Consider the following 25,040-nt stretch of genomic DNA (forward strand, 5'->3'; position numbering starts at 1 on the left):
AAAACTAAATTCAACTCCCTCTTGATGGATCGGATATTCTGATTGGGCAAGAGGAGATGGCAAGAGAGGGAACGGACTTGGAAACCCAGAAATTCTATTGATTGAGAAAGAAGGAAGACAGACAGATTTCTGAGAGTTCACTAGAAAACCCAGAGATTGTAAAAGAGTGATGGACCATTCCAAGTGTGTCATCAACATTCGAGGGCAATGTGCATTGATTAGAATGTCGTCCAGATAGATAATTAGACTAACACCCCGGGCTCGCAGAGATTCTCTGACGGGCCTCAGAAGTTTTGTGAAGCACCAAGGTGCCAACGAGAGGCCGAATGGGAAAACTGTACTCGAACCAACTCCCCTGCCACTAGAACCGACGATGAGGGCCGTCAATGGGGATTGATAAGTACGCATTCTTCAGATCGAGTCTGACCATCCAGTCCCCTTCCCGAAGAAGATTTCTCAGAAGATGAATGCCTTCAATCTTGAAGTGGCGATAAACCACTCCTCTGTTGAAATCTTTGAGATTGAGAACTAACCGGGACCCCCCCCCCTTTTCCGAAGAATGGCCCCTTTTTTGTAGAAGGGAGTCGATTTCTGCTGAAATTAACTCTTGATCCTGAAGGGAAAAAACCAGGGGAGTAGGAGGATGGGACTGATGTTGCGAACTGTAGAACTCTATCCTGTAACCCTGGACAGTCTCTAACACATATGAATCGCTGGCGATCAGACGCCAATTTGGTAGAAAAAATTGAATCCTGCCCCCTAAGGCAACCTCTGAAGCCGAGATCAATCTCACCTGAAGTCGTGGAATCATGATGTCCTCCTTGGGTACCACCATAGCGTCCTTTTTTGTATTTACCTCTCCCTTTACGAGAGGGGTAGAAGGAGGCTCTGTTATTGTAACCGGAGTCTTGACCTCCACCTCGTTGGAACTGAAATCTACGTTGGGTATTCTGGTTGGACCCGCGGCCGAACGACCGTCCCCTGTATCGTCCGGCCCTACCAAAAACCGGGCGAAATGCTCTCCGAAGGGACGCTTGAGCTTTATCCAGCCCACTAAAGGTAGCAACAAATGTTGTTAACTTTCAGGAATGGCTGACGAAACAACAAGCCCTGAGCTAACGGGCCGGATTCGGACGAGAACAATTCAGCCAATTTGGGATCCAATTTAAGTAAAATGGAGCGACGCACTCACAGGACATTGCGCAATTGGCATTCCCTAGTTGACAAATAGCCCTCTGGGACCATTCAATCAATTCATCCGGATCGACAATAGATGACGATTCTTTGGCCCGAAAACCCAAGTCTAAAATTTTCGTAAGAGGACAAAGCAAATCCAATAACTTATCTTGGCAGGATCGCCATGCCCTGTCAATACCCTTTTTACGTTACTATAGTAGGGTCTACCTCCGGCGTGGCAGCCAATTTGTCTGCCAAGTTTGGACGGGGACATTCTGACCGAAGGCGAGCCCGTACTTCCTTCTCAAAAGGCTGACGAATATGTGCCTGAACATATTCTGTCACGTCTGGGGACGGAATCCAAGAGGAGGAGTTAGGATGCACAATATTGGTAGGCTCGAATGTGATTAGCGGAGGATGCATTGGCGCATCTACAAAATGTTCCTTACGAGCTTTCTTAGAAGACGGAGGACCATCTCGATCTGAAGACGAGGTAGAGGATGTGTCATCAGTATCTGTCTGTGGCACGTGCGAGGCCAAAGCCTCCTAGGAGGATTTACCACCAGAATGCTCACTGGATAAAACCTTAGCCAATTTTTGAAAGTCAGATTTATGAGGATTGTGGGGTGATTTAGATGAAGAAGCACGCCCTGATGTGGAAGGTAACCAGCCTTGTTGTAAGGCATAGTTTGAGAGATGGCGCTTCAAGGGTGCTATTGCGCGAACCAGCCCTTTATTTACAGAATGTTGAATGCCCTGGTCCAAAGCGTCAACTAAATCCTGCTCCATGGAGCCAGAGGCTTCATCATCATAATAATATTCATCTTCCTCATAATACTCTTCCATAATTACACAAAGTGTAACAAATAATGCCCACAGAGGAAAGAAAATGAAATTGCCAAAGGCATATATAAGGGGGAGTGGCAAACCCCAAAGCAAGCCAATAGAAGACAGGACGAACCCGACTGAAATAAATAAATAAAGACTGGAGGGAGGGCTTGCTAAAAACAGGCCACTCTAAGCAATGCATATGAAGATTATACAGCCCTAAAGCGTAATTCCTGAATTTTAGACGTAATTGGGGACAAGAAACGCAGACTGTGCAAGAGCTGTAAAAAACGCTGCTCCGGCGTTAATACTCCGTTGCAGAGCGGAGATAAACAATAAACTGCAGATACCCAATAGAGAAGACTACGTGAGCAGCGCACAAGCCTCTCTGCCCCCAAACTCCCGCTCCACTTGAAATAACTGGCGCTGGTGCAAAGCGCCCGAACCGGGGAGGAAAGCTCACGCTTCCCGCAACGCACAAATGAAAATTATGCCGGAAAAAACAATGCGAGGAGCGCGAGAGCACCGAAGGAGCATCGGACTGCCAGAACACCACAGCAGCAATGCACGAGCAAAGCGCGAACACTGGCAGCACCTAAAGTAAGCAGAAATTCAACAAGGATAAATAGCAGTAACATACAAATTACGAAATCAGTAACGATGTAAATGTTCTTAACTGGCTGCGGAGCAGCAAAGAAAGAGGATATGGTTTTCTTTGTAGAGCGTTTTATACTAGTTTCTCTATGGTTTGTCATGTGATACCCTAAGTCAGAGGTCTTCAATCTGTGGGGCGCGACCCTCAGGGGGGTCGTGGAGTCCTGAAAAGGGGGTCACAGATTCTGTCAGAGCAGTTCCTTGAAACGTGTGGTTTGCCTTAGTGGCATCGGGCTGATTGAGGGTGCTCAGGGCGGAGGCCTAATTCACACCGAGGGGTGAAAAACATCAAAGCCTCATTAACAAGTAAAAGGTCTTTTAAAGACCTGTGAAGTACTCGGTGTGGCTTTGTGTGTGTCCAAACTGTTTCAGCCGGACTCACATACACAAGGGGGATTGGAGCGGGTGGGGTGGCTGGGGGAGGAGGCTATAGCCCTTTGAGTTCAATGTACGTTGCATGCCTGGAGCTGTGGGTCCCGACAGTAATTGCACGTGAAAGGTCCTCTCCCCCCTTCCGACACGTCCCATAAATCATTGGTTCAAGTCCCATGAGCCCTCATACCTGGCGCTGTTCTTCACGGAGAGATGTTGTTACACCCAGCAGGGAGGCACAGATATGCCCTCCCATGAGAGAGGAAGAAGAAGGAAGAAGACGCTGAGAGATACTGACACCCCCCCCCCCCCCCCCCCCCACCCCATGAGAGAGGCACAGAACAGGTGGGTGGAAGAATGGTGGGTGGATGGATGGATGAAAGGGTGGACGGATGGATGGTTGGATGGATGAAAGGGTGGATGGATGAAGGATGGATGGATGGATGAAAAGGTGGGTGGATGAATGATAAGTGAATGGATGGATGAAAGGGTGAATGGATGAAGGATGGATTGATGGATGAAGGGTGTATGTATGGATGGAAGGATGAAAGGGTGGATGGATGAAGAATGGATCTATGGATGGATAAAAGGTTGCATGGATGGATGTGTGAAAAGGTGGGGGGATGAATGATGGGTGGACGGATGGAAGTGTAGGTGAATGAAGGATGGATGTATGGATGGATAAAAGGTTGCATCGATGGATGTGTGAAAAGGTGTTTGGATGAATGATGGGTGGATGGATGGAAGGGTGGATGGATAAAGAATGAATGGAAGGATGAAAGAGTGGATGGATGTATAGATGGAAGGATGGATGGATAGATGTATGAAAAGGTGGGTAGATGAATGATAAGTGGATGGATGGATGAAGGATGTAAGTATGGATGGAAGGATGAAAGGGTGGATGGAAGGATGAAATGGTGGATGGATGGAAGGATGAAAGGGTGGATGTATAAAAGGTTGCATGGATGAATGAAGGATGGATGTGTGAAAAGGTGGGGGGATGAATGATGGGTGGATGGATGGATGAAAGGGTAGGTGGATGAAGGATGGATGGAAGGATGAAAGGGTGGATGGATGAAGGATGGATGTATGGATGGATAAAAGGTTGCATGGATGAATGATGGATGGATGTGTGAAAAGGTGGATGGATGGAAGGGTGGATGGGAAAAGGATCGATGGAAGGATGAAACAGTGGATGGATGAAGGATGGATGGATGTGTGAAAGTGTGGGTGGATGAATAATGGATGGATGTGATGAGGTCTAACAGGCGCATTTATAGTTGTCGATAGTGGATGATGAGTACCAGTTTCTAGAAACTTTTGTCGGAAGGGGGGTCCTTACGCCTAAAAAGGTTTTACCAGGGGGTCTCGGCATCAAAAAGTTTGAAGACCTCTGCCCTAAGTACTCATGGGTATTGTAGTGTTATTTTTTCTTACTGTTTTCTAATTGGCTGCTGAGCATTTCTAATAAAGAAATGAGAAAGCATAATCGGAGTCTCCGGTCCCGGCATAGAATTCCTCTGTCACTCACTCATGCGCCCAAAAGCGTTATCTGGCTCCCTCTAACCCATGCATGCAATGTGCTGCTATTGTCCCTCCGGTATGGCAAACTACTTACAAATTATGGCAACTGTGTGACAAACAAGGGGTGGAAGGAGCTATCTAAATTCCAATGCAATAAAAACATTATGTAAAACTTCCCAATAGCATGAAACATCCCAGTAACTAAAAGTACACAAATGTAACCTCACTCTATAAAGGAACTGCACAATAAAGGTCTATGAATTCATATTTGGAAATACATGACACAGCATAACAAACTGTAAGTCTTGTGCATGACCAAATTACTTACACTGAACTCCCTTCTGTACCTCATCAGGAATAGTAATCGCTATGCATCACACTGTGCCATGAGCCTTCAGTGTCTGCGTAAATGCCATCACGAAAGTTCAGGTCGAACACTGTCAGAGGACGTTTGTGTTCTATCTGAAGGGTCCCATTTAGCCGACGAATTTACTAATTTACCAGTGACAGATCAGTCATTCTTTTCGTGTTGCAATGTTATCTTTAGAGATACAAGTTTACAGAAACCAGAATGTAAAGCATTTGATGTATCTAGGTCTTCTTACATGTATGGCGGTGTCTGTTACCTAAACAACCAGGATTGGTAGAGAGTCGTATCGAACATGACAAGAAGTCTCTTAGCAAATACGCAGCTTGGGAGTGTATATGCACAGGGATATATCATAATAAACCAAGTGCTAGCTTTCAGAAGAATTCGGGGGATACCCAATCATAACAATCTTGAGATGGTATCCAGGAAGTCAGGGACATGTCACATACTTATTTTCACTAATGGTGTGTTGTATTGTAATTGCATGTATATAGGGCCTATTACTTTTAAAAAGGAAAACGCCTCCATAGACGTCAGTCAATATGGTCATCGTCTTTTCCAACCCATATATCACCACCCAAACACTGCTCATTCTCCATGAATTTAATAGGCTCACATTCTAAAACATCTAACTTGACCTTCTTTGGAAAGCCCGCTGGTTGGCATGGGACAGCCACTGCCAGGAGTGAAAGACTGCACCACAGACCATTTCACATTTTAGCCATCGAGCAGGCATTTTACATGCCAAATTTTCAACAACCCCCCCCCCCCCCACCACCACCAAAGGAGTGCTTTTAGAAACAAATAAAGCAACATTGTTCTGCAAAATCATACTGTTAATTGCAGAAGGAATAACTCGTAATTTGGAAGATAAGTGTACGAACACCACTGCGAGCCCACATGGACCCTCTAATGGTAGGAACACGGTTATGCTGTAACTCAGGATCTATACTCACGGTGCGCCGCTGTCTCCACCATCCTCTGGAGACACTTCATATCAGAAACGCGCAAAATGTTCAAATCTGCAAAAACAGCCATGCTGATCTTCAGAGAAACTAACCACAATGCCCAGAATGCACAGTGCCACGCTTGCGCTATAATGTGATCTGCAATTTCGAAAGCCACTTCGAACCCAGCAGCCTTAGTCCACATCGCACATGCGCTGTTGAAAGGGACACGCCCCCGTGATTCCTGAAAGAAGACGAATAGTTTGGTGGCCATCTTGGAAAATGTTCTGTGTTGTAGACCTATATGAGACCAGAAAAACTACGAGACAAATATGTAGACAAATGAAATCGTTGTTGTATATTTATGAGAAAATATTTAGATATACATATATGCAATGTAATTGATCCAACGTTATGAGCTGTGCAGTATAAGAAAGAACTGCCACTTAACATGAAAGTAACTTGAACACTTGTACTCAAATTTACGAAGAAGAGACTCCCAGTGTTTTACGCTGATATAGTCTGTCATGAAAGTGAAGGCATCGTGTCCGAACGTATAATGGATGCGCTTAAATACACTCGCAATAGAGCATGTTTGTGGAAACAGTCTCTTTAACTGACGTCGACTTCGTACGTTTTGTAGACGGTGGTATCCTGGCAGGGACATGAACATTTTTAGGTCTCGCCTAGCCTTGCTGTGCACATGCGCAGCTCGTATGGCGAGATTTATTGCAGATAAGTACTTCCTGAAAAGGGCTTGAAGCCCCGTCCTTTATTCCCATTGGCTCGTGTCACCGTTTTTGTTAAACGGTGGGCTGCCATTGGGAATAAGGTTTCCGGGTTGCCTACTTTTCGCTTTTTTGGCCGGCCCACCAGGACTGGCTGACCTGCATTATGGTTGTCGTGACAAAGTTTCTTATCAGAAGCTTCATCACGCTGCCTTGCACGCGCCAGTCCGGCTCTCTGATTGGGCCGGACAAAAAAGGAGACATGGTGACGCATGTTTAATTTTGCATCTCGCTTTCACTTTTGAAAGCCCGATGCAAAAATAAACAGCAGATGCCTGGCGAGCGCTTGTTATTTACTACTACCCAGTAACACCGGTAATTACTTGTGGGGGCATGTCATGGACTCTTGTGTGTGCAGCAGCAAAACAAGCTCCTCTAAAGGACCAGGGTTATGCTACAACTGTTTGCAAAGGCCGAAGCATTCAATAGTGCAGCGGGTGCAGTTGCACCGGAACTAAGCAACCGCGGGCCCTCTTTACTTCCTATTAGTGGCTGTGATTTTACTATCAACCAAGTGGATGGAGGGGTGGGGTACTTCTCTCCAGCTACCCCACTGACTGCTTGAGTGTCCTCTGCACAGTGGGAGGAAGCGTGCTGTTACAAGGGCTCGCGCTTTTTAATGCAGATTGTTAATACGGTAATAATGCGAATCTCAATGGGGTGTAATGAATGAAGAGGAAGCGCCTAAAGCAGAGCAGCGGAAAGTGGGAGGCTTAGCGTGGATTTGTTGCTTCGTTATATTGTGCTGTAAGCAGGCAGAGAGTTTCTTTGTGTGGAGATGTCAGCCCGTTCTGGCATTTTTCTGCCACTGTGTTATGAAATTAATGTGTAAACTATCCCGTCAGACGGTATTGGTTTGGAAAGAGATTCCCAGTCTTTGGTTGATTTTTCTCATAAATATAATTTTGCCTGAGGTCTTTTCAGGACACGTCCTTTTCACGGAGATGTCCATATGCATAACACTTGCACGAATGGCTCAGCAGATGAATGCCGCCTTGTGCACCATTTATTCCACTGCTTGAAGTTAATCTCGATAGAGCTTTCTGACAGTCCTTACTGAAATGGTCTAACCCCTCCTTGACTCGTTTCATTATGATCGCCAACAGTAACCGGGTTAATGCGCCGGTTTAGGAGTTTGTAACGCTTTAGTTGCCCACATAGTTTCACAAGGAGATACTGTTGGATATCAATTGACTGAACTGACAGATGTCTAACCGCTAAGGCAGGAGAGAGCAAGAGGAGTTATGTAGGGAGGCCTGCCTGGCGCAATCTGTGAAAATAAATAAATCACCTGATCAGAATGACATCGGATATGCCTGGGTGACCACCTCGCCCTCACCCCCAACATTACCCCACCCACCCGAACTATCAAAGTGTGGAGGGGCCAAGCTGGGAGTAGCGTAACACCGATCATTTCCCCCACACTGGGAGGTCACTCACAGCTCTGTTTTTGGCATGGTTACTTGTTTTGGATGCCTTATCTGTTTTCATCAGCCCATGTGTTCAGAGCATGTTTTTAAATGCTTATTGCCTCAGTGTTATTATACCTCTGTGGCTGTAAGGAAAGCTGCATTGATTCTCCTTTTATCAGACACCTGCGAAGAACCCGTAATCAACTTTGCAAAAGAAGCAGTCACAGATTGATGAGCCCCGGTCCACAAGTCAGTTCTGGTGAAAAGCCATGTCACAGAAAACTTACTTGGATGAAAAAATTAATATAAAAATATTTTCAAAAACTAAACATTTACTGTAGCCCATAAAATGCTGAAAATAAAATGTACTACTTATGTTTTTTTTAATACAAATTGTGGTAAAGATAGCATTTTTAAAGGAAAATATGCTTTAGCCTTCTTACTACTGTTAAAAAAGAAAAACAAAGAAACTGTAGACTGCAAGAGAAACAAGCATTGAAAATGCAATAGGTCTCGCCTTTTATTAAGTTAAAGCCATTTGCTTTGCTATACAATACCATAGCAAAGCAAATGGCTTTAACTTAATCCAAGGCGAGACCTATTGCATTTTAAATGCTTGTTTAAGTCGAGCCTGGGCATCGCATGCAGTTGTGGAGAATGGCTTTGAAGCCCCACCCACTCTTTGCCCATATTTTTAATTGGTGTGTGTTAATGTCCTTCGTAAAGGCCGGCTTCCGAGTCATTATTAGGCTTGTTAGTCCCTCCTTGGTACCGCCTTGTCTGCATTTGTTACCTCCCATAACGACTGGACCTTTTACTTGTCTTGTTAACATGATCTGCTTTATCTTGGCTATGAGCATTATTTTGTTTAACGGTTTGCCCCTATTCCAGGCACTGGCTCTTCGGCTGAACGGATCTGCGCCCCCCCTCAGCGCCTTGAGACCCTCACAGGTGAGTAGCACGCTTACAATCCCTGATTAATTGATTGATATGATGCAGCATGCTGCCCGCTTTTATTTTACTTGTTAATGGCGGTCTGCTTTAACTGTAGTTGCCGTGTTTCTTTTTTCATTTGACTTACTAATGGCAGTTTCTCTTTAACCCTTTCCATGCTCAGCTCGTCATGATGCACGGTTGAGCTGTGCTGATGACGAGCTGAGCTCGTCATGAAACACTGACATCCTGCATTCTTCAGCACAGGAGGGGAAAACACCTAGCAGCGAAGGTGTTAAGTATAGCCTCCGCGCTTACTTTAATTAAACATTTTTTTGTTCACTAGCGCCTGTGCAGCGATTTCACATTCATGGAGGCCATGCCCCATTCTTTTTTGACAAAGCTGTGTCTAACGAATGGTGCTGCTGCTATTAAAGTGAAAGAGCGGTATCAAAGCTTTTAAAAAAAAATCTATCTGTTAACTTGACAAACAGATGCTTTTTTTTGTCAAAGCGCGCATGCCGCGGTTTCACTTTAATTTCGGTCACACCCCTTTTGTTAGACGCGACTTGTCTAAAGAAATGGGCGCGGCTCCCTAAATGTGAAAGCGTCGCAAGGGCACAAGTAAACAAAAAAATATTTGCAATGCAATAGGTCTCACATTTACGAGAGTTTAAGCTACTGTATTGCCAATAGCTCAAACTCTTGTAAATGCGAGACCTATTGTATTGCAAATGCTTGTTTTAGGTCGAGCCCATGCTCGACCTAAAACAAAACAATCAATACAGGTGCTCCGCGAGGCATGCTATATTCAGGTAGGGACTTGAAGCTCCGGCCACTCTCCGCCCCTATTTTTAATTGGCTTATGTCATTGTCCTGGGTAAATGCTAGCTTCTGATCCGTTAATAGGCTTGTTAGTCCCTCCTTAGTACCGCCTTGTCTTCATTTGTAACCTCCCATGAGTACTGGCCCTTTTACTTCTGCTGTTACACAGCAGGTGTTATTTACAGCCTGTGAGCACTACTTTCTTTCATGAGTTTCTCCTACTGCAGGCACAACAAGCTTTCCTGCAACGGCGCAAGCTTTGCTTGCACCACTTGCGGGACGCTGCTTGCACAATGTCGGCCGCTTATTGTATTTTTCTGTGCTTAAGCACCAGGTGCCATCACTTAAGATCCCTGTGCCCCCTCCAACCACCACCACTACCTCCCACCCATCGCTGCCTGTTAATTTTAGTGCTTAGGGATGTCACCGCTGATTCCCATTTATTTTGAAAACACGTTCCGCTGCCAAGACCATTGGCAGTACAGATCTGTACTTGTGTTGTCTGTTATGGTCACACTCCTTCTACTCTTGCTGAGGATTCATGCTAGGAATGGTCACTGTTGTTGTGTAAATCATTGACATGAGCGTACCTTTCAAGGTAAGGGTACTTGACTAGGGAAGTGAGGGAATCTGCTTCCCTCCTCTTCCACGCGGTACAAAAGGGGGTGGTGATGGACGGAGCATCTGAATCAATCAAACACTCACACCCAGTCAAAAAGATCTGGGTTTAATCCATCACCGTTCTTTAGCCCACTCTGCCACCCCAGTTCAGACATGGCTATATGCAAATCAGTCTGACCCTGTGCCTCATGGGAACAGTCCAGCCCGAACTGCCAAGCCATGTCTTCCCTGGACCGGAAACAAGCTTCCGAGGACCGGTTTCTGGCATTCCAGCCGTCTTCAGCCCGGCTTGCTTGAATCCAGTGGCAAAGTGAGCAAGGGACTCACGTCTGAGCATACCCTGCCACACTTATGGCGGCCAAAAGCAGTACAAAAGGGGGTGGTGATGGACGGAGCATCTGAATCAATCAAACACTCACACCCAGTCAAAAAGATCTGGGTTTAATCCATCACCATTCTTTAGCCCACTCTGCCACCCCAGTTCAGACATGGCTATATGCAAATCAGTCTGACCCTGTGCCTCATGGGAACAGTCCAGCCCGAACTGCCAAGCCATGTCTTCCCTGGACCGGAAACAAGCTTCCGAGGACCGGTTTCTGGCATTCCAGCCGTCTTCAGCCCGGCTTGCTTGAATCCAGTGGCAAAGTGAGCAAGGGACTCACGTCTGAGCATACCCTGCCACACTTATGGCGGCCAAAAGCGGTACAAAAGGGGGTGGTGATGGACGGAGCATCTGAATCAATCAAACACTCACACCCAGTCAAAAAGATCTGGGTTTAATCCATCACCGTTCTTTAGCCCACTCTGCCACCCCAGTTCAGACATAGCTATATGCAAATCAGTCTGACCCTGTGCCTCATGGGAACAGTCCAGCCCGAACTGCCAAGCCATGTCTTCCCTGGACCAGAAACAAGCTTCCGAGTGTGTGACATTGATCCACATTCGGTCCATCACCTGTTGTATTTGCATATCCCTCCTCTTCCAGGCTGGGATGTTTTAGGGGCGCCATTTTGGCTAGTGCGCATTCTAGTCGACCAGCCCTTATGCCTACAAAGCGTGCCGCTGCACGGACGGGCACAACAGGCGCGCGGCAAGCCCGGCTGCACCCATCGGCGTCCCGGAAGCTTCCAGCGCCAGCCACTATGCAGGTTCTCCTCCAGCAGTCAAGCATTTGAACATCTTTGACAATCAATCAATCAATCAATCAGGACATTTGTAAAGCGCACTACTCACCCGTGAGAGTCTCCAGGCACTGGGGGGAGCTGCTACTGCTCGAATAGCCAGATCTTGAGTTGCCTCCTGAAGGTTAGTAGGTCCTGGGTCTGCCGTAGGAGGATGGGGAGGGTCTTGGCAGCGAGGTGGGAGAATGATCTGCTGCGGGTGGTTGCTCTTTGGATGCGGCAGGCGGTGGCGAGGTCAGCGTAGCGTAGCTGGCGGTTCGGGGTGTAGAAGGTGAGTCATCTGTTGAGGTATGCCGGTCCAGTGTTGTGGAGTGCCTTGGGGGCGTGGGTGAGGAGCTTGAAGGTGATTCTCTTGTTAACAGGAAGCCAGTGCAGGTCTCTCAGGTGGGGTATGATGTGGCTCTGGCGAGGGATGTCGAGGATCAGGCGTGCAGAGGCATCTGTATGCGTTGAAGTCGTTTCAGAAGTTTGTCCGAGGCTACTGCGTAGAGGGCGTTTCCGTAGTGCGCCTGCTGCTGACGAGGGCCTGGGTGATCGTTCTTCTTGTTCCAGTGGGAATCCACCTGTAGATTTTGCGGAGCATGCAGAGGGTGTTGAAGCAGGAGGATGAGACGGCGTTGACTTGCTTGGTCATGGAGAATGATGAGTTGAGGATAAATCCCAGGTTGCGTGCGTGGTCGATGGGTGTCGGTGCTGCTCCCAGTGCAGTCGGCCACCAGGAGTCGTCCCAGGCTGAGGGGGTGAAGCCGAGGATGAGGACCTCCATCTTGTCCGAGTTCAGCTTCAGACGGCTGTTCTTCATCCACTCGACGACAGCCTTCATTCCTTCGTGGAGGTTGGTTTTGGCAGTGAGGGGGTCCTTGGTGAGGAAGAGAATCAGCTGGTTGTCGTCAGCGTAAGAGATGATATTAAGGTCGTGCAGTCGGGCGACGCGGGGGAGCGGTGCCCTGTAGATGTTGAACAGTGTCGGGTTGAGGGATGATCCTTGGGGTACGCCGCAGATGATCTCGGAGGTTGGGAACCGGAAAGGGGGTAGGTGGACGCTCTGGGTTCTGCCGGAGAGGAAGGAGGTGGTCCAATGCAGAGCCTTGTCTCGGATCCCTGCGCTGTGGAGGCGTGTGCGTAGGGTGCGGTGGCAGACAGTGTTGAAGGCGGCTGATAGGTTCAGGAGGATGAGTGCCGCCGTTTTGCCGTTGTCCAGCAGGGCCCTGATGTAATCGATAGCGGCGATGAGGGCAGTTTCAGTACTGTTGTTGCTGCGGAACCCAGACTGGGATGGATCCAGGATGTTGTTCTACTCAGGGTAGCGGGTCAGTTGTCCATTGACTGTCTTCTCGATGACCTTCGCCGTGAACGGGTGCAGGGAGATGGGCCGGATGTTCTTGAGGTCCTTCGGATCCTCCTTGGGTTTCTTGAGTAAGGCGTTGATCTCGACGTGATTCCAGCTTTCCAGGAAGGTCGCGGTCTCGAAGGAGAAGTTGATGGCCTTGCGGAGATGGGGTGCGATGTTGGCGCTAGCTTTGTTGAAGATGTAGTGTGGGCATGGGTCTGACGGAGAGCCAGAGTGGATGGTGTTCTTGATATTGATGTTGTTGTCATTGTCTATATTGGTACAGGTGAGCAGGGGATTGATTTGGGTGGTGTCCGTGGGGTCTGAGGTGTCGAAGGCTGTTGGGGCGGCCCGGTTGTTGAAGCTGTTGTGGATGTCTACGATCTTGTGATGGAAGAAGGTGGCAAGGGAGTCGCATAAGTCTTGTGATGGTGGGATGTTGTTGGTGTTGGAGCTGGGGTTGGAGAGTTCCTTAACGATGTTGAAGAGTTCTTAGCAGTTGTGGTCATTGTTGTCTAGGCGGTCCTTGAAGGAGGCTCTTTTGGCAGATCTGATGAGGTGATGGTGTCTGCGGATGGCGTTCTTGTGGGATGCGTAGCTGTCCAGTGTCTGTTCGCGTTGCCATTTCTTCTCTACTTTTTGGCAGGTTTGCTTGGAGGCCTGGAGGTCCGCGGTGAACCAGCTGGCTTTCTTGTTGGTGCGTCTGTTGGAGGGTTTCTTGAGCGGGGCGAGAGTGTTGGCGCAGTCGTCGACAAGGTATCTCTGCTCTGCCTTGCCCCCTAAGGAAATGCTCATTGCACTGTTCCTTGGATAAGTTAACTGAAGAATTTGTCCGTCCTAGTTGTGCGTGAATTCCCAATAGGTTAGGACCAAGCAATGGTACCCACACCCTAGACAAGGCAGGAAAATCACAAAAACTATTTCTGCCAGCCCTGATCAACGTGAGATCCCTTCAGTAATATGAGCTACAGGTTTTCGACCTACTAAACCATGAGAAACTAGATGTCATATTTATCACAGAAACTTGGCTCTCGAAAATGGCCAATCCCATACTGGCCAACCCCATCTCTCCCAACTACAGTATTCTAAGGAAGTACTGCAAAATGGGTAGTGGGGGTGGGATTGCATGCATTAGTGTATAAGCAGGAATATGAATGCTCATCCTTCTCTCTTCAGGGTCTTGAGATGTCGAGGGGCACTTGGCTTTTTGTCTGTCCCTTACCCCCCACCAGTCTCTGGCTGGGGCCCTTTTCTACCATCCCCTGGCCAAGCTGATACCTGTCTGAACTCAATAGGAAGTACCCTCACCCCAAGGACTATGAGGTATGTCCATTTTTTTAGCGCTGGGAGATTTTAATGTCCACCTGGACAACCCTTTGGGATCATTAGGCTTCTGCACTCCTAGAGCCAATGAGCTCTCTCTCTCTTTCTCTTAAACAACAGGTCTTTGCTTCCACTCACAAAGCCAAGCAGGTCATACTCTAGACTAGGTCTTTTCTAACGTGAACCTGGTGGTGTCTCAACCCTCCCCTCTACCATGGTCAGATCACTACCTTATTCCATTCGCTTGCCCGCAGACTGGTAAAAGGCCATTGGAGTTAGTCAAGGTTTTTTTTTACAGTAGGTTTAAAGTAATAAATATATAGATACATAAATACATATTATTCATAGTTATATAAAGAAGTACACATATCTAGATGCATACATATAAATAAATTAAATGTTTATATACACAGGGATATGCTTTGTGTTTGAGTATGGTGGTTATGTAGGAAAGGGACAACTCTTGAGTAGTCTTCTGAAGATAAGATAGTTATATTTGGATTTCATGTTTGGGAGGAAGGAATCCATAGTTTGGCTGTTAGAACAGAGAAAGATGTGCCACCTATGTTTTTTTCTTGTATGATAAGGCCATTGGTCTAATCAAGTTTAGACAGTACAAGAGAGATAGTGACTTGGAGCTAGTGTGGAAATCCCAGGTAGGGGAAGATACGTCACATGGTTTTCGAAGTAATGAAGCTTGATTTTGCTAATTTGTCCACTTGGGAATTCATGTATAACTTAGAGTCCATGCTAATTCCAAGTTTTCTTACTTCCTTAGATATTTTAGGAGGTGGTCCCAGATCATCAGGCAAGGCACAAAGTGGGTAATAATTTTTACAATCGCCACATGTGAGTATTTCCGTTTTCGGAGCATTCAATTTGAGATGGCTCGATGCAGTGCTTGAAATGGAAGAATAGAAGTGCAGGTACCCTGTACCAAAGTACCTGCTTCTTTCTGAGAAGTGCCTGAAATCTCCAATTAAAAGTATAACGTCCCTCTTGAGAAGTGCAGGTACTCTCCCTCTCAAAATAAAAAAGTGCAGGTACTCAGTACCGGACAGTACCAGCCCATTTAAAGCACTGTCTCCATGTTATCCACTGATCAACAGCTCTGAGGCATCTGAATATTTGTGAGTTTTCAATGTCTTTGGAGCTATTTGTGTGTCATCTGCATATTTATAGCATGTGAGCTAAAATTTATTGATAATTGCCGGTAATGACTTCATGTAGATGTTGAAAAGCATGGGTGAGATGATAGAGCCTTGAGGGACCCCTGCTTTTGTGAAGTACGGTTTGGATGAGGAAGGCGGAGAATGGATGACATTTGTTCTCTTTTGAAGGCTGAATGTGATCCAGTTGAGGGCAGTCCCCTCTATGCCAGCTTCGTAGAGTCTTTGGATTTGTGTGTCATGATCAACTGTGTCAAAGGCAACTGAGAGGTCAAAAAGAAGTAGTGCAGCAACCCCATTGCTGTATACTGTTTTTTTCAGGTCATCCCAGTAGGCAATGAGGGCAGATTCTGTGCCTCTTCCTGGACCAAATCCTGTTTGGAAGTAGGAAAGTATGGAGTTATCTTCAATGTATTTAGACATCTGGGTGAATGCTGCCCTTTCTTTCAGTCTGCTCAGGATAGGTCCATTTGTAATTGGTCTGTGATTGTTGAGGTCAAGCGGTTCCAGGTTAGTTTTCTTTAATAACGGGTGTATGCATGACATTTTTAGGTCTTCTGGAAAGACTGCTGTAGTTAAGGAATTTTCATGATTCTTCTTACTGGTGTGGTAGCAGAGGTATTTATAAGAATTTTGTTGAACATCTGTGGTGGACAAGGGTCGGAAGTGCTGTGGCATGCCTACATGGTTTGAACAGATCCATAAATTCCCTTTGTGATATTCGTGTGAAGGAATGAAGAGGCTGTGTTAGCCTACTCTTGGAAGGTATTTTTGTAAATGGATTGGTCCTGGTGGTTTTCCTTTGTTTTAAATAGGAGTCCAAAGTGTTGGCTTTAGCCATTTGCACAATCCAGCACAACAACTTCCTACTGCTTCAGCCATTCCAGTGACCTTTTCACTTTGACGGCCCGTGTTTCTCTCATCTAACTTACACTGAACACTTAATTGTGCCGCCCTGCACTATGCCCCTGACCCCCTCCCCCCAATCTGGCTAAGAGGAAGGCAGCAGTTCCTAGGCAACAGAGGTCAGTGGAAGCAACCAAGTTAAACTAGAAGCTCAACTCTAGTGGTGTAACAAAACCTTAACACGCCCGCTGTAAGGAGTGATGAGGAGGGCCCCCTCAGTGAAAAAATCCCTTGCAGTCGGCAACCACCCTGTAGAAGTGCTTCACCTTTGACTCCTGCATCCACTTGACATCAGCAGGAATTTAGATGATATGTTTAGCGTCAAAGAGAAAAAAGTTATCCTTGTGGGATGAGTAAACTGAAAGTCAAGCTGTGTTTATCCCTTTTGTTATAATATTATTATTATTATTATTATTATTATTATTATTATTATTTTCAAGTTTCAAAGCTTTATTCGACAGCATTGCCATAAAAGCATTTTCACCCTAATCTAAACATGAATAAATACTATACTAAGTTACTTATTTTTTTTTTTATTTTTTTTATTGAAAGTTCACAACAGCCAGATGTACATTAAAATCATCATTATACATAAATAAATCGACGTAAAATATAGACATATATAAGTACATTTGATAATATGATAAATACGATATGAACAGCATTAACCAATAACAATATTTAATAATAAAAAAAAAAAAAAAAAAAAAAAAAAAAGACAGGAATAAATAACCGGGTAAAACCAAACATGCAGAGAAATGGCCGAGGCATCTCTTGATTTTATCTAGTCTAGAGGGTCGCGCATCTTGCCTTCCTCCAACTAGCCACTGGTGCCCATACACGTAAACCCATTTCTCTGGATTTGATTCCTTTAAGGGCATACAGTTCCGATTCAATATTGTGAATCCCTAACAGCCTACACATCCACATTTGGAAAGTTGGAGGCTCCACATCCTTCCACGCCGCGGCGATTAATATCCTAAGAACAGCTGTCGAGATAAAAACCAGCGCCTCTATCTCTATGCTCAAACCTAGTTTTACATCACAGCCAAATATTAAAAGTGTAGGGGATAGGTCAATTTTAACAGCTAGCAGCCCCTCTAAAAACTTTTCAATTTCATTTTTAATTGGTCCCAAGTTTGTACAATTACAAAACATATGTAATACGTCTGCTGGCCCATTGCCACACCTAGGACAATTATGATCCATTCTCTTACCCCATTTGAACAGTTTAGCTGGTGTATAGTATAGGTTAAAAAGAGTCTTAAAATGCTGTGCTCTTAGATTTGATGATCTCAGAAACCTTTTGTCCATTACCAGTGCTCTGTCGAGATCAATTTCAGGATCCTGCAGTTTGTAAGCCCAGCTCTCCTCCACCTTGATCAAATCGTCAGAGAGGCTCTCCATAAGTAACCTGTACAAATCTTTGATTCTATGACCTCCACCTTTCAGATAATCTAATAAAGCACATTCCTTAGATATATTCAAACCCGGTCTTTTCGACTTGATGGTATTAACCAGCTGCATATACTTAAATACTTGGACCCCTTGGAGTGAAAACCATGTCCTCAGCAATTCTAGAGGTCTGCAGACATCTTTAATCATTACTTGGCCTAAGGAATTAATCCCTTGTCTTTCCCAATGCTTCCATGGGCCATCATCGCTTAAATGCGGAAATAAATCTGACTTCCATAATAGGGTGTGCTGATTATACTTTGGGATGTCCTGATCTTTGCAAATAGATGACCATATCCCCCAAATATCTCCAATAGTCTTATAACCAGAGGCTTTAAAGAGACGTTTGTCATGTTTCCTTGACAATATCCCATGTACTTCCCCCCCCAGTGCCAGGTGGTAAATAGTAGGGATAGCTCCCTGGCTGTATCTAGCATCATCTGGAAAGAGAAGCACGGACATCCCTGTAAGGAAGCAGGCCCAATTGTAATACCTGAGATTGGGCATTCCCAACCCCCCCTTTTCTTGAGGAAGAGACATGAGCCTACTGGATCTCCTAACCTTACCATACTGCCATACAAAATTCATGAATATCGACTCCATTTCCTTTATCAATACATCTTCAATTTTGAAAGGGATAGACCTAAATTTATACAAAATTTTAGGAAAAATAGATATTTTAATAACATTTGCCCTTCCTATAACTGATAGATGAAGTTTGTCTATTCTCCTTAAATCCTGTTTAATTTTGATAAGTAATGGCTCAAAATTATCTTTAATAATGTCCTTTGGCTGGGCGTTAATTGTAATTCCTAAATAGACAACTGAGTCCAGATATCTATTATCCGTTTTATTTATATTACCGGTACATAATACCTGCGTCTTAGCTGCATTAAGACGGTATCCAGATAGTCTCCCAAATTCAGAAGTGATTTTAACAATTTCATTCAGGGCACCATCAGGATCCATGGTTTAAATAGCAACGTCGTCCGCATAGGCGAGTACTTTAGTCCGAAATCCTTTGGTAACCACTGGCTTAATTTTACTATCCATTAAAAGATTTATTAGAGGATCTATATACAGAGCAAAAAGAATGGGTGAGCACGGGCACCCTTGTCGCGTGCCCCTTGAAATGTAGATCCTGCCTGACTGCTCACCCATAAGATGGATCCTAGCCGTTGGGTTGGCATACATAGCACCAATTGCCTGTAGGAATTTAGGGCCAAAACCTCTGTCTCTCATTACCCGCCACAAGAACCTCCACCTGACGCGGTCGAAAGCTTTTTCTGCGTCTAGAAGGGTCATAGCAGCCCTCCCTCCTTCGGCAGCTTGTATATCAAATAATGTGATGACCCTCCTTATATGATCGGTCGTACCTCTGCCTGGAATAAAACCGTGCTGCCAGGGAGAAACCAGGGTCCCAATGAACTTGGCCAGCCGTGTCGCCATGATTTTAGCATATAGTTTGTTATCACTGTTTATCAATGATATAGGTCTGTATGACCCAGGACTCTCTTTCGGTTTCCCCTTCTTATGGAAGACCACAATATTTGTTTCGGTCCAAGATTCCGGGATAGCCCCGGTATTGATAACCCCGTTGAATAGATCCAATAATAAGGGTGTTATTACTTCCCTTAGACATTTGTATACTTCCAAAGGAATGGCGTCAGGTCCTGCCGCCTTGCCTGATGCTAGATCCTGTAGTGCCTCGGATAATTCATCCATAGTAATACTACATTCCAATTTTTCTCTCTGGTTAGCGGTGAGTTTGGTGCCCATTTCCGGCCAATTTATACCCGGATCATCATTTTCTGACTCTTCCTTATAAAGCTCTTGGTAAAATCTCTTGACAACATCGAGGATTTCATCTGACTTTTTATAAGTTTGATCTCCTTCCTTTATTTCGGTTATGATGTTCCTTGAAGCAGCCTGCCTTATCCGCAGAGCCAGAGCCTTACCGGCACTTTCCCCTGTTTCGTACATTCCAGATCTATATGAATGATATCCGGCTGCTGATTGTTGAGGTCAAGCGGTTCCAGGTTAGTTTTCTTTAATAACGGGTGTATGCATGACATTTTTAGGTCTTCTGGAAAGACTGCTGTAGTTAAGGAATTTTCATGATTCTTCTTACTGGTGTGGTAGCAGAGGTATTTATAAGAATTTTGTTGAACATCTGTGGTGGACAAGGGTCGGAAGTGCTGTGGCATGCCTACATGGTTTGAACAGATCCATAAATTCCCTTTGTGATATTCGTGTGAAGGAATGAAGAGGCTGTGTTAGCCTACTCTTGGAAGGTATTTTTGTAAATGGATTGGTCCTGGTGGTTTTCCTTTGTTTTAAATAGGAGTCCAAAGTGTTGGCTTTAGCCATTTGCACAATCCAGCACAACAACTTCCTACTGCTTCAGCCATTCCAGTGACCTTTTCACTTTGACGGCCCGTGTTTCTCTCATCTAACTTACACTGAACACTTAATTGTGCCGCCCTGCACTATGCCCCTGACCCCCTCCCCCCAATCTGGCTAAGAGGAAGGCAGCAGTTCCTAGGCAACAGAGGTCAGTGGAAGCAACCAAGTTAAACTAGAAGCTCAACTCTAGTGGTGTAACAAAACCTTAACACGCCCGCTGTAAGGAGTGATGAGGAGGGCCCCCTCAGTGAAAAAATCCCTTGCAGTCGGCAACCACCCTGTAGAAGTGCTTCACCTTTGACTCCTGCATCCACTTGACATCAGCAGGAATTTAGATGATATGTTTAGCGTCAAAGAGAAAAAAGTTATCCTTGTGGGATGAGTAAACTGAAAGTCAAGCTGTGTTTATCCCTTTTGTTATAATATTATTATTATTATTATTATTATTATTATTATTTTCAAGTTTCAAAGCTTTATTCGACAGCATTGTCATAAAAGCATTTTCACCCTAATCTAAACATGAATAAATACTATACTAAGTTACAATCAGTTTAAAATACACATTAAATACAGAATGCTGGCAAATTCATACTTTAAAAAGAAGATTTTACAGCTAAAAATACAGAGTCACTATACCTAGTTCTCATGATAATAAAACCAGCTAAAAACATAATACTGTTCATCAATCACATTTCAATCACTTTTCATTGAAGTTAAAGTGCGGGTGCGAATAATCCATGCCCAACCCAAGTATTTAGCTAGAGCAATTGCAAGACAAGGGGAGCAATTTGATCTTAAGATTCTAAGTGCTTCTTGGTAACTTCTTATCCCTAGATTCTTGCACACTGGTTTTAATCATCTACTTCTTGGTGCGGCATAAAGGGGGCATACAAACAAAAAATGTGGAATGTCCTCAGAATAGACCTTGCAATGGCAACACGTATTAACGTTACTGGGTGACCATTTTAAAGTGAAAGCATTTAGAGGTAGGCAACCAACTCTGAACTGGAAATACAGCTTTCTGTCCAAGGGTTTTGTGATCAAATCCCAGTATTGTTCGCAAGTTGGGGCTATTTTGGTCTCCAGATACTGAGATGTCAACATAGAGGGCTGGTTGGAAGTCAAAGCAGATTGGTGTATCATGTCCCAATACATTTTCTTCAACAACACCTTAGATGGAAAGGCTGTAGGGTCAGTGATAGTCCATAAGTGGTCTAAATGCAGTTTTTGTAATAAGTTCCTGATTTCTTTGAGCCAAGTTATTTTGTGGAATCGGTCTGAGCTGATAATGTCCATGAGTGCGGATGCATAATGGCCCAGTTCAGGTGTTGTCCTTATGGGCCTCCAAAATAGCAGTGGGCGCAACCGAGCCAAATCCTCAATCTTTTCCCTCCCTAAGTCATGTAAAAGTGGGATCGATGGAGTGCTCTGCGGGACTCCAACCAACCGGCGTAAGAATTTATTCTCTGCAGTTGACAGCACACTCACATTGGCGAAACCCCACAGCTCTGCTCCATAAAGACATGCACCCAGCACTTTCATACTATAAATCTCCAGGACAGGATGAATAGGTTTTGTTAATGAAGATTTATGTTTCAGTGCTATGGCCCCAGACAGCTGATGGAACTTTAAGACCACCAAATCAATGTGAGATTTCCAATTCATGTTGCCCTGTAAGAAAATACCAAGGTACGTGAAAGCATCCACCTCTTCTAACGCTGCACCATTAAAATTTATTGTGCCCTTGAATTGTTTTGCAGGATTCATATTCATAAACTTGGTCTTTGTGGTGTTTAGTTCCAAGCCCCGAATCCGACAGAAATCCCCAAATTCATTAATTGTCTTTTGTAAGCCACTAGGGGTTCGTGAGACCAGAAGTGTGTCATCAGCAAACATTAATACTGGGACCCGCACACCGTCAAGTATTGGGGCATCAGTTGGTGATTTCTTTAGATAGTCCACTACGCCGTTGATGTAAAGGGAGAATAAGGTGGGAGCCAGGACACATCCCTGTCTCACCCGACGCTCTACGGGGAAAGAATCAGTGACCTCGCCCTGGGTCCCCCACCTAATCCTGGCGTAGTTGTTTTCGTGCATACGGACTAGCAATGTCAATAATTCGGGGCTGATTCCAAGCTCACTAAGGACAGTCCATAGTTTTTGTCGAGGCACTAAGTCAAATGCTGACTTTAGGTCGACAAAAACGGCATACAATGGGCCATTTGCCAAGGTCACATTTTTCCAGTAAAGAGTTAAAAAATGAAATACCTGGTCAATAGAGCTAGTTAGGGGGCGGAAACCAGCTTGGTACGGGGAAAGAACATCCTTATCATCTATCCAGGCTTGTATTTTATTTTGTATCATTCTACCCATCAGTTTTTGTGCTGAGTCGATAAGGCTGATGGGTCTATAATTACTTGGTAAAGCCTTATCCCCTTTTTTAAAAACTGGAATGATCTCCGCTCCCTTCAACGAGGCAGGTATCAAGGCTCCTTGTGCGATGGAATTTGCAAGCCAAACAAAATATTGGCACCAGTTAACCCGGTCACATAGAAATACATCAGCCGGTATTCCATCAATTCCTGGGGCCCTCCCTCTTGACACCCCGTCCAGTGCTACATTTACATCCCCCAGTGTAAACACTTCATCTTTATAAAATACCATAGGGGGGGAAGGGTGAAGCCCGAGGGGCAAACTTCAAGCATATTGTGGCTTGAAAAAATCAATCCAAGATTCCTTTGCCACGTGGTTTTTTGGGCATTCCGCTATTCCACCCCTATCCCATTTTATGATTGCCCAGAACTCTTTTTGCTGCTTGGCTGTGCGGGCCTTTTTTAGATCCAGCCATTGATTTTCATCCCACAGCCTTTTTGCCCTAGCTTGTGCTTTTCTATAATCATCCCTGGCATTGAGCACTCCTTCTCTGCTTTTGCTCCTTAGCACTAAGCTGAGTTTCTGCCGTGCTCTTCTACAGGATTGATCATACCATCCTTTCTTTGTTGGGGGATGTGCACCGCTTTTTTTGATTAACTTGTTTTAAAAAGAACCCCTGTATTTTTGAAAAAAACTTGGGGTGTGACTCTTCAATTAGTTTGTTAAAATTGGGCTCGTTACAACGATCCTGCAAGCTACTAATCTCACTCGCCACAGCCGCCTTTAAATCTTGCATTTTCTCTGGCTTATCTAACAATGTTGCCCATTTAACATGGCGTTGGTTATTGGTGGAGATAATGTCCAGGGGCGTAACACCCATTCCTAAACTTGGCACTATTGCTACTTGGTTTAATTGAAAGAGCAAACACAATGGGTTGTGATCACTCTCCAATCTAGATGTAACCCTCATGTCTACTAGCTTATGCCAGTCTCTGACATCTATAAGGATGTAATCTATCCGACTACTTGCCCTTATATTGTCAAAGGTATGGGCCCCCCGTTGGTCAGACGGGGTACGTCCATTTGCTGCCCTCAGGCCCCGGGCCATACACATGCTCTTTAACTGTACTGCCACCTCGGTCCATTTCTTTACCGAGGGCAAATCTAGTTGAGGGACTCCCCATTTAGTATCCTCCTCTTGGGACATTTCACTATCCTCCTGGCCCAATGGTTCAAATGTGGTATTCATGTCTCCCCCCACCAAAATTGTAATATGCGGTGAGAGGAGTTCCAGATCATTGTCTAGTGCAGCTACCACCTCTGAAGCTTTACCCCCTGCTACTCCCCTGGCGTATATATTGTAGAGGGCCATCTCGTGGCCATCAGCCCAGGTGATCACAACAGGCAATATATCACAGTTATTAGCCGATCTTGCTCTAATAGTGCATTGCAATGATTGGCGTACCCATATAATTAACCCCCCTGAGGGCCGCCCTTTGGGATTCTTTTTTTGCAGGGATAAAGACATTTAGGAACCCCTGCCGATAGACAGGGATCACTGCCCAGGTTTCCTGGAGCATGATTACATCATGGAGCTCAATAAATTCGCACCATTCTGGGGACACTAATTTATTCGAAATTCCAGCCAGATTCCATGATAAGAGTTTAAGGCCTTCCTTAACTGGACTAACCCTCTCTTGAGATGGCAAAACATTTTGGGTGTAGGGAGGTTGGGCCAGATTAGGTGAGGAGCTGCTTGCCCTGCCATTATCAGTGTAATGGAGGGTAAGAGCCGAATGCCCTGTAGTGCTAGGCTGAAACCTATTCCGAGAATATATGCTCCCGTTATGAGGATTGATGACAACAAACGAACTATGTTCAGTTACTCTCTTCTCAGCAATGTCAATCACACCAGTTAGCGTACCGACTATTCTATCTTGGGCAGCACTCTCCGGCCCATTCAGTCAGTCACACTCATTGAGGTCAGATAGGGCGGAGAATCTGTTTTCCAAAAGCATACCCCAATTACTTTTTGTACCAAAGGACTTTCCCTTCCTTACCACAGTATTCCATTTTGTTCTCAATACTGTGGGATTTAGAGTATTACCTTTCCTAGCATAGAAAAAGTCTAATGTTAGAGGAACTATCTCAGTGGATCTGCGCTGGGGAGGATATATGTTTGCCAAAATGTTTGGCAACACTTCTGGGTCTGAGAAGTGTAACACCACACAGTCCCCTCTAAATTTTTTATTACCATCCCGATCCATTCTACTCTTCTTGCCTTAACTACCTCTTGTGCCAACTGGTCCATGCCCCCCGGAGAGAAGGCCATGTTCCGTGATAGCCAATGCAATGATTTGTTTATTAGGGAGGATGAATTCTCTACTTGCCCTGATTCCAAGTGAGGGACATTAGCCAGAACCAATACTAGGGGAGAAGCCTCTACA

The 25,040-nt window shown here is 45.1% G+C and overlaps 1 protein-coding gene across 1 annotated transcript in view; it reads right to left on the reverse strand.

The window, feature by feature from the left end:
- RPP30 (ribonuclease P/MRP subunit p30) overlaps positions 1–6,052 on the reverse strand; it is a 144,915-nt gene extending 138,863 nt beyond the window's left edge. Inside the window, exon 1 of the mRNA XM_086921976.1 lies at positions 5,881–6,052. Coding sequence (XP_086778102.1) covers positions 5,881–5,962 — 82 coding nt within the window. The 5' untranslated portion in view covers positions 5,963–6,052. The remainder of the gene's footprint in view (positions 1–5,880) is intronic.
- Positions 6,053–25,040: the final 18,988 nt, after the last annotated feature.

This window comes from Lissotriton vulgaris, chromosome 5, assembly GCF_964263255.1.
Source record: "Lissotriton vulgaris chromosome 5, aLisVul1.2, whole genome shotgun sequence".
Classification (NCBI taxonomy): Eukaryota; Metazoa; Chordata; class Amphibia; order Caudata; family Salamandridae; genus Lissotriton; species Lissotriton vulgaris.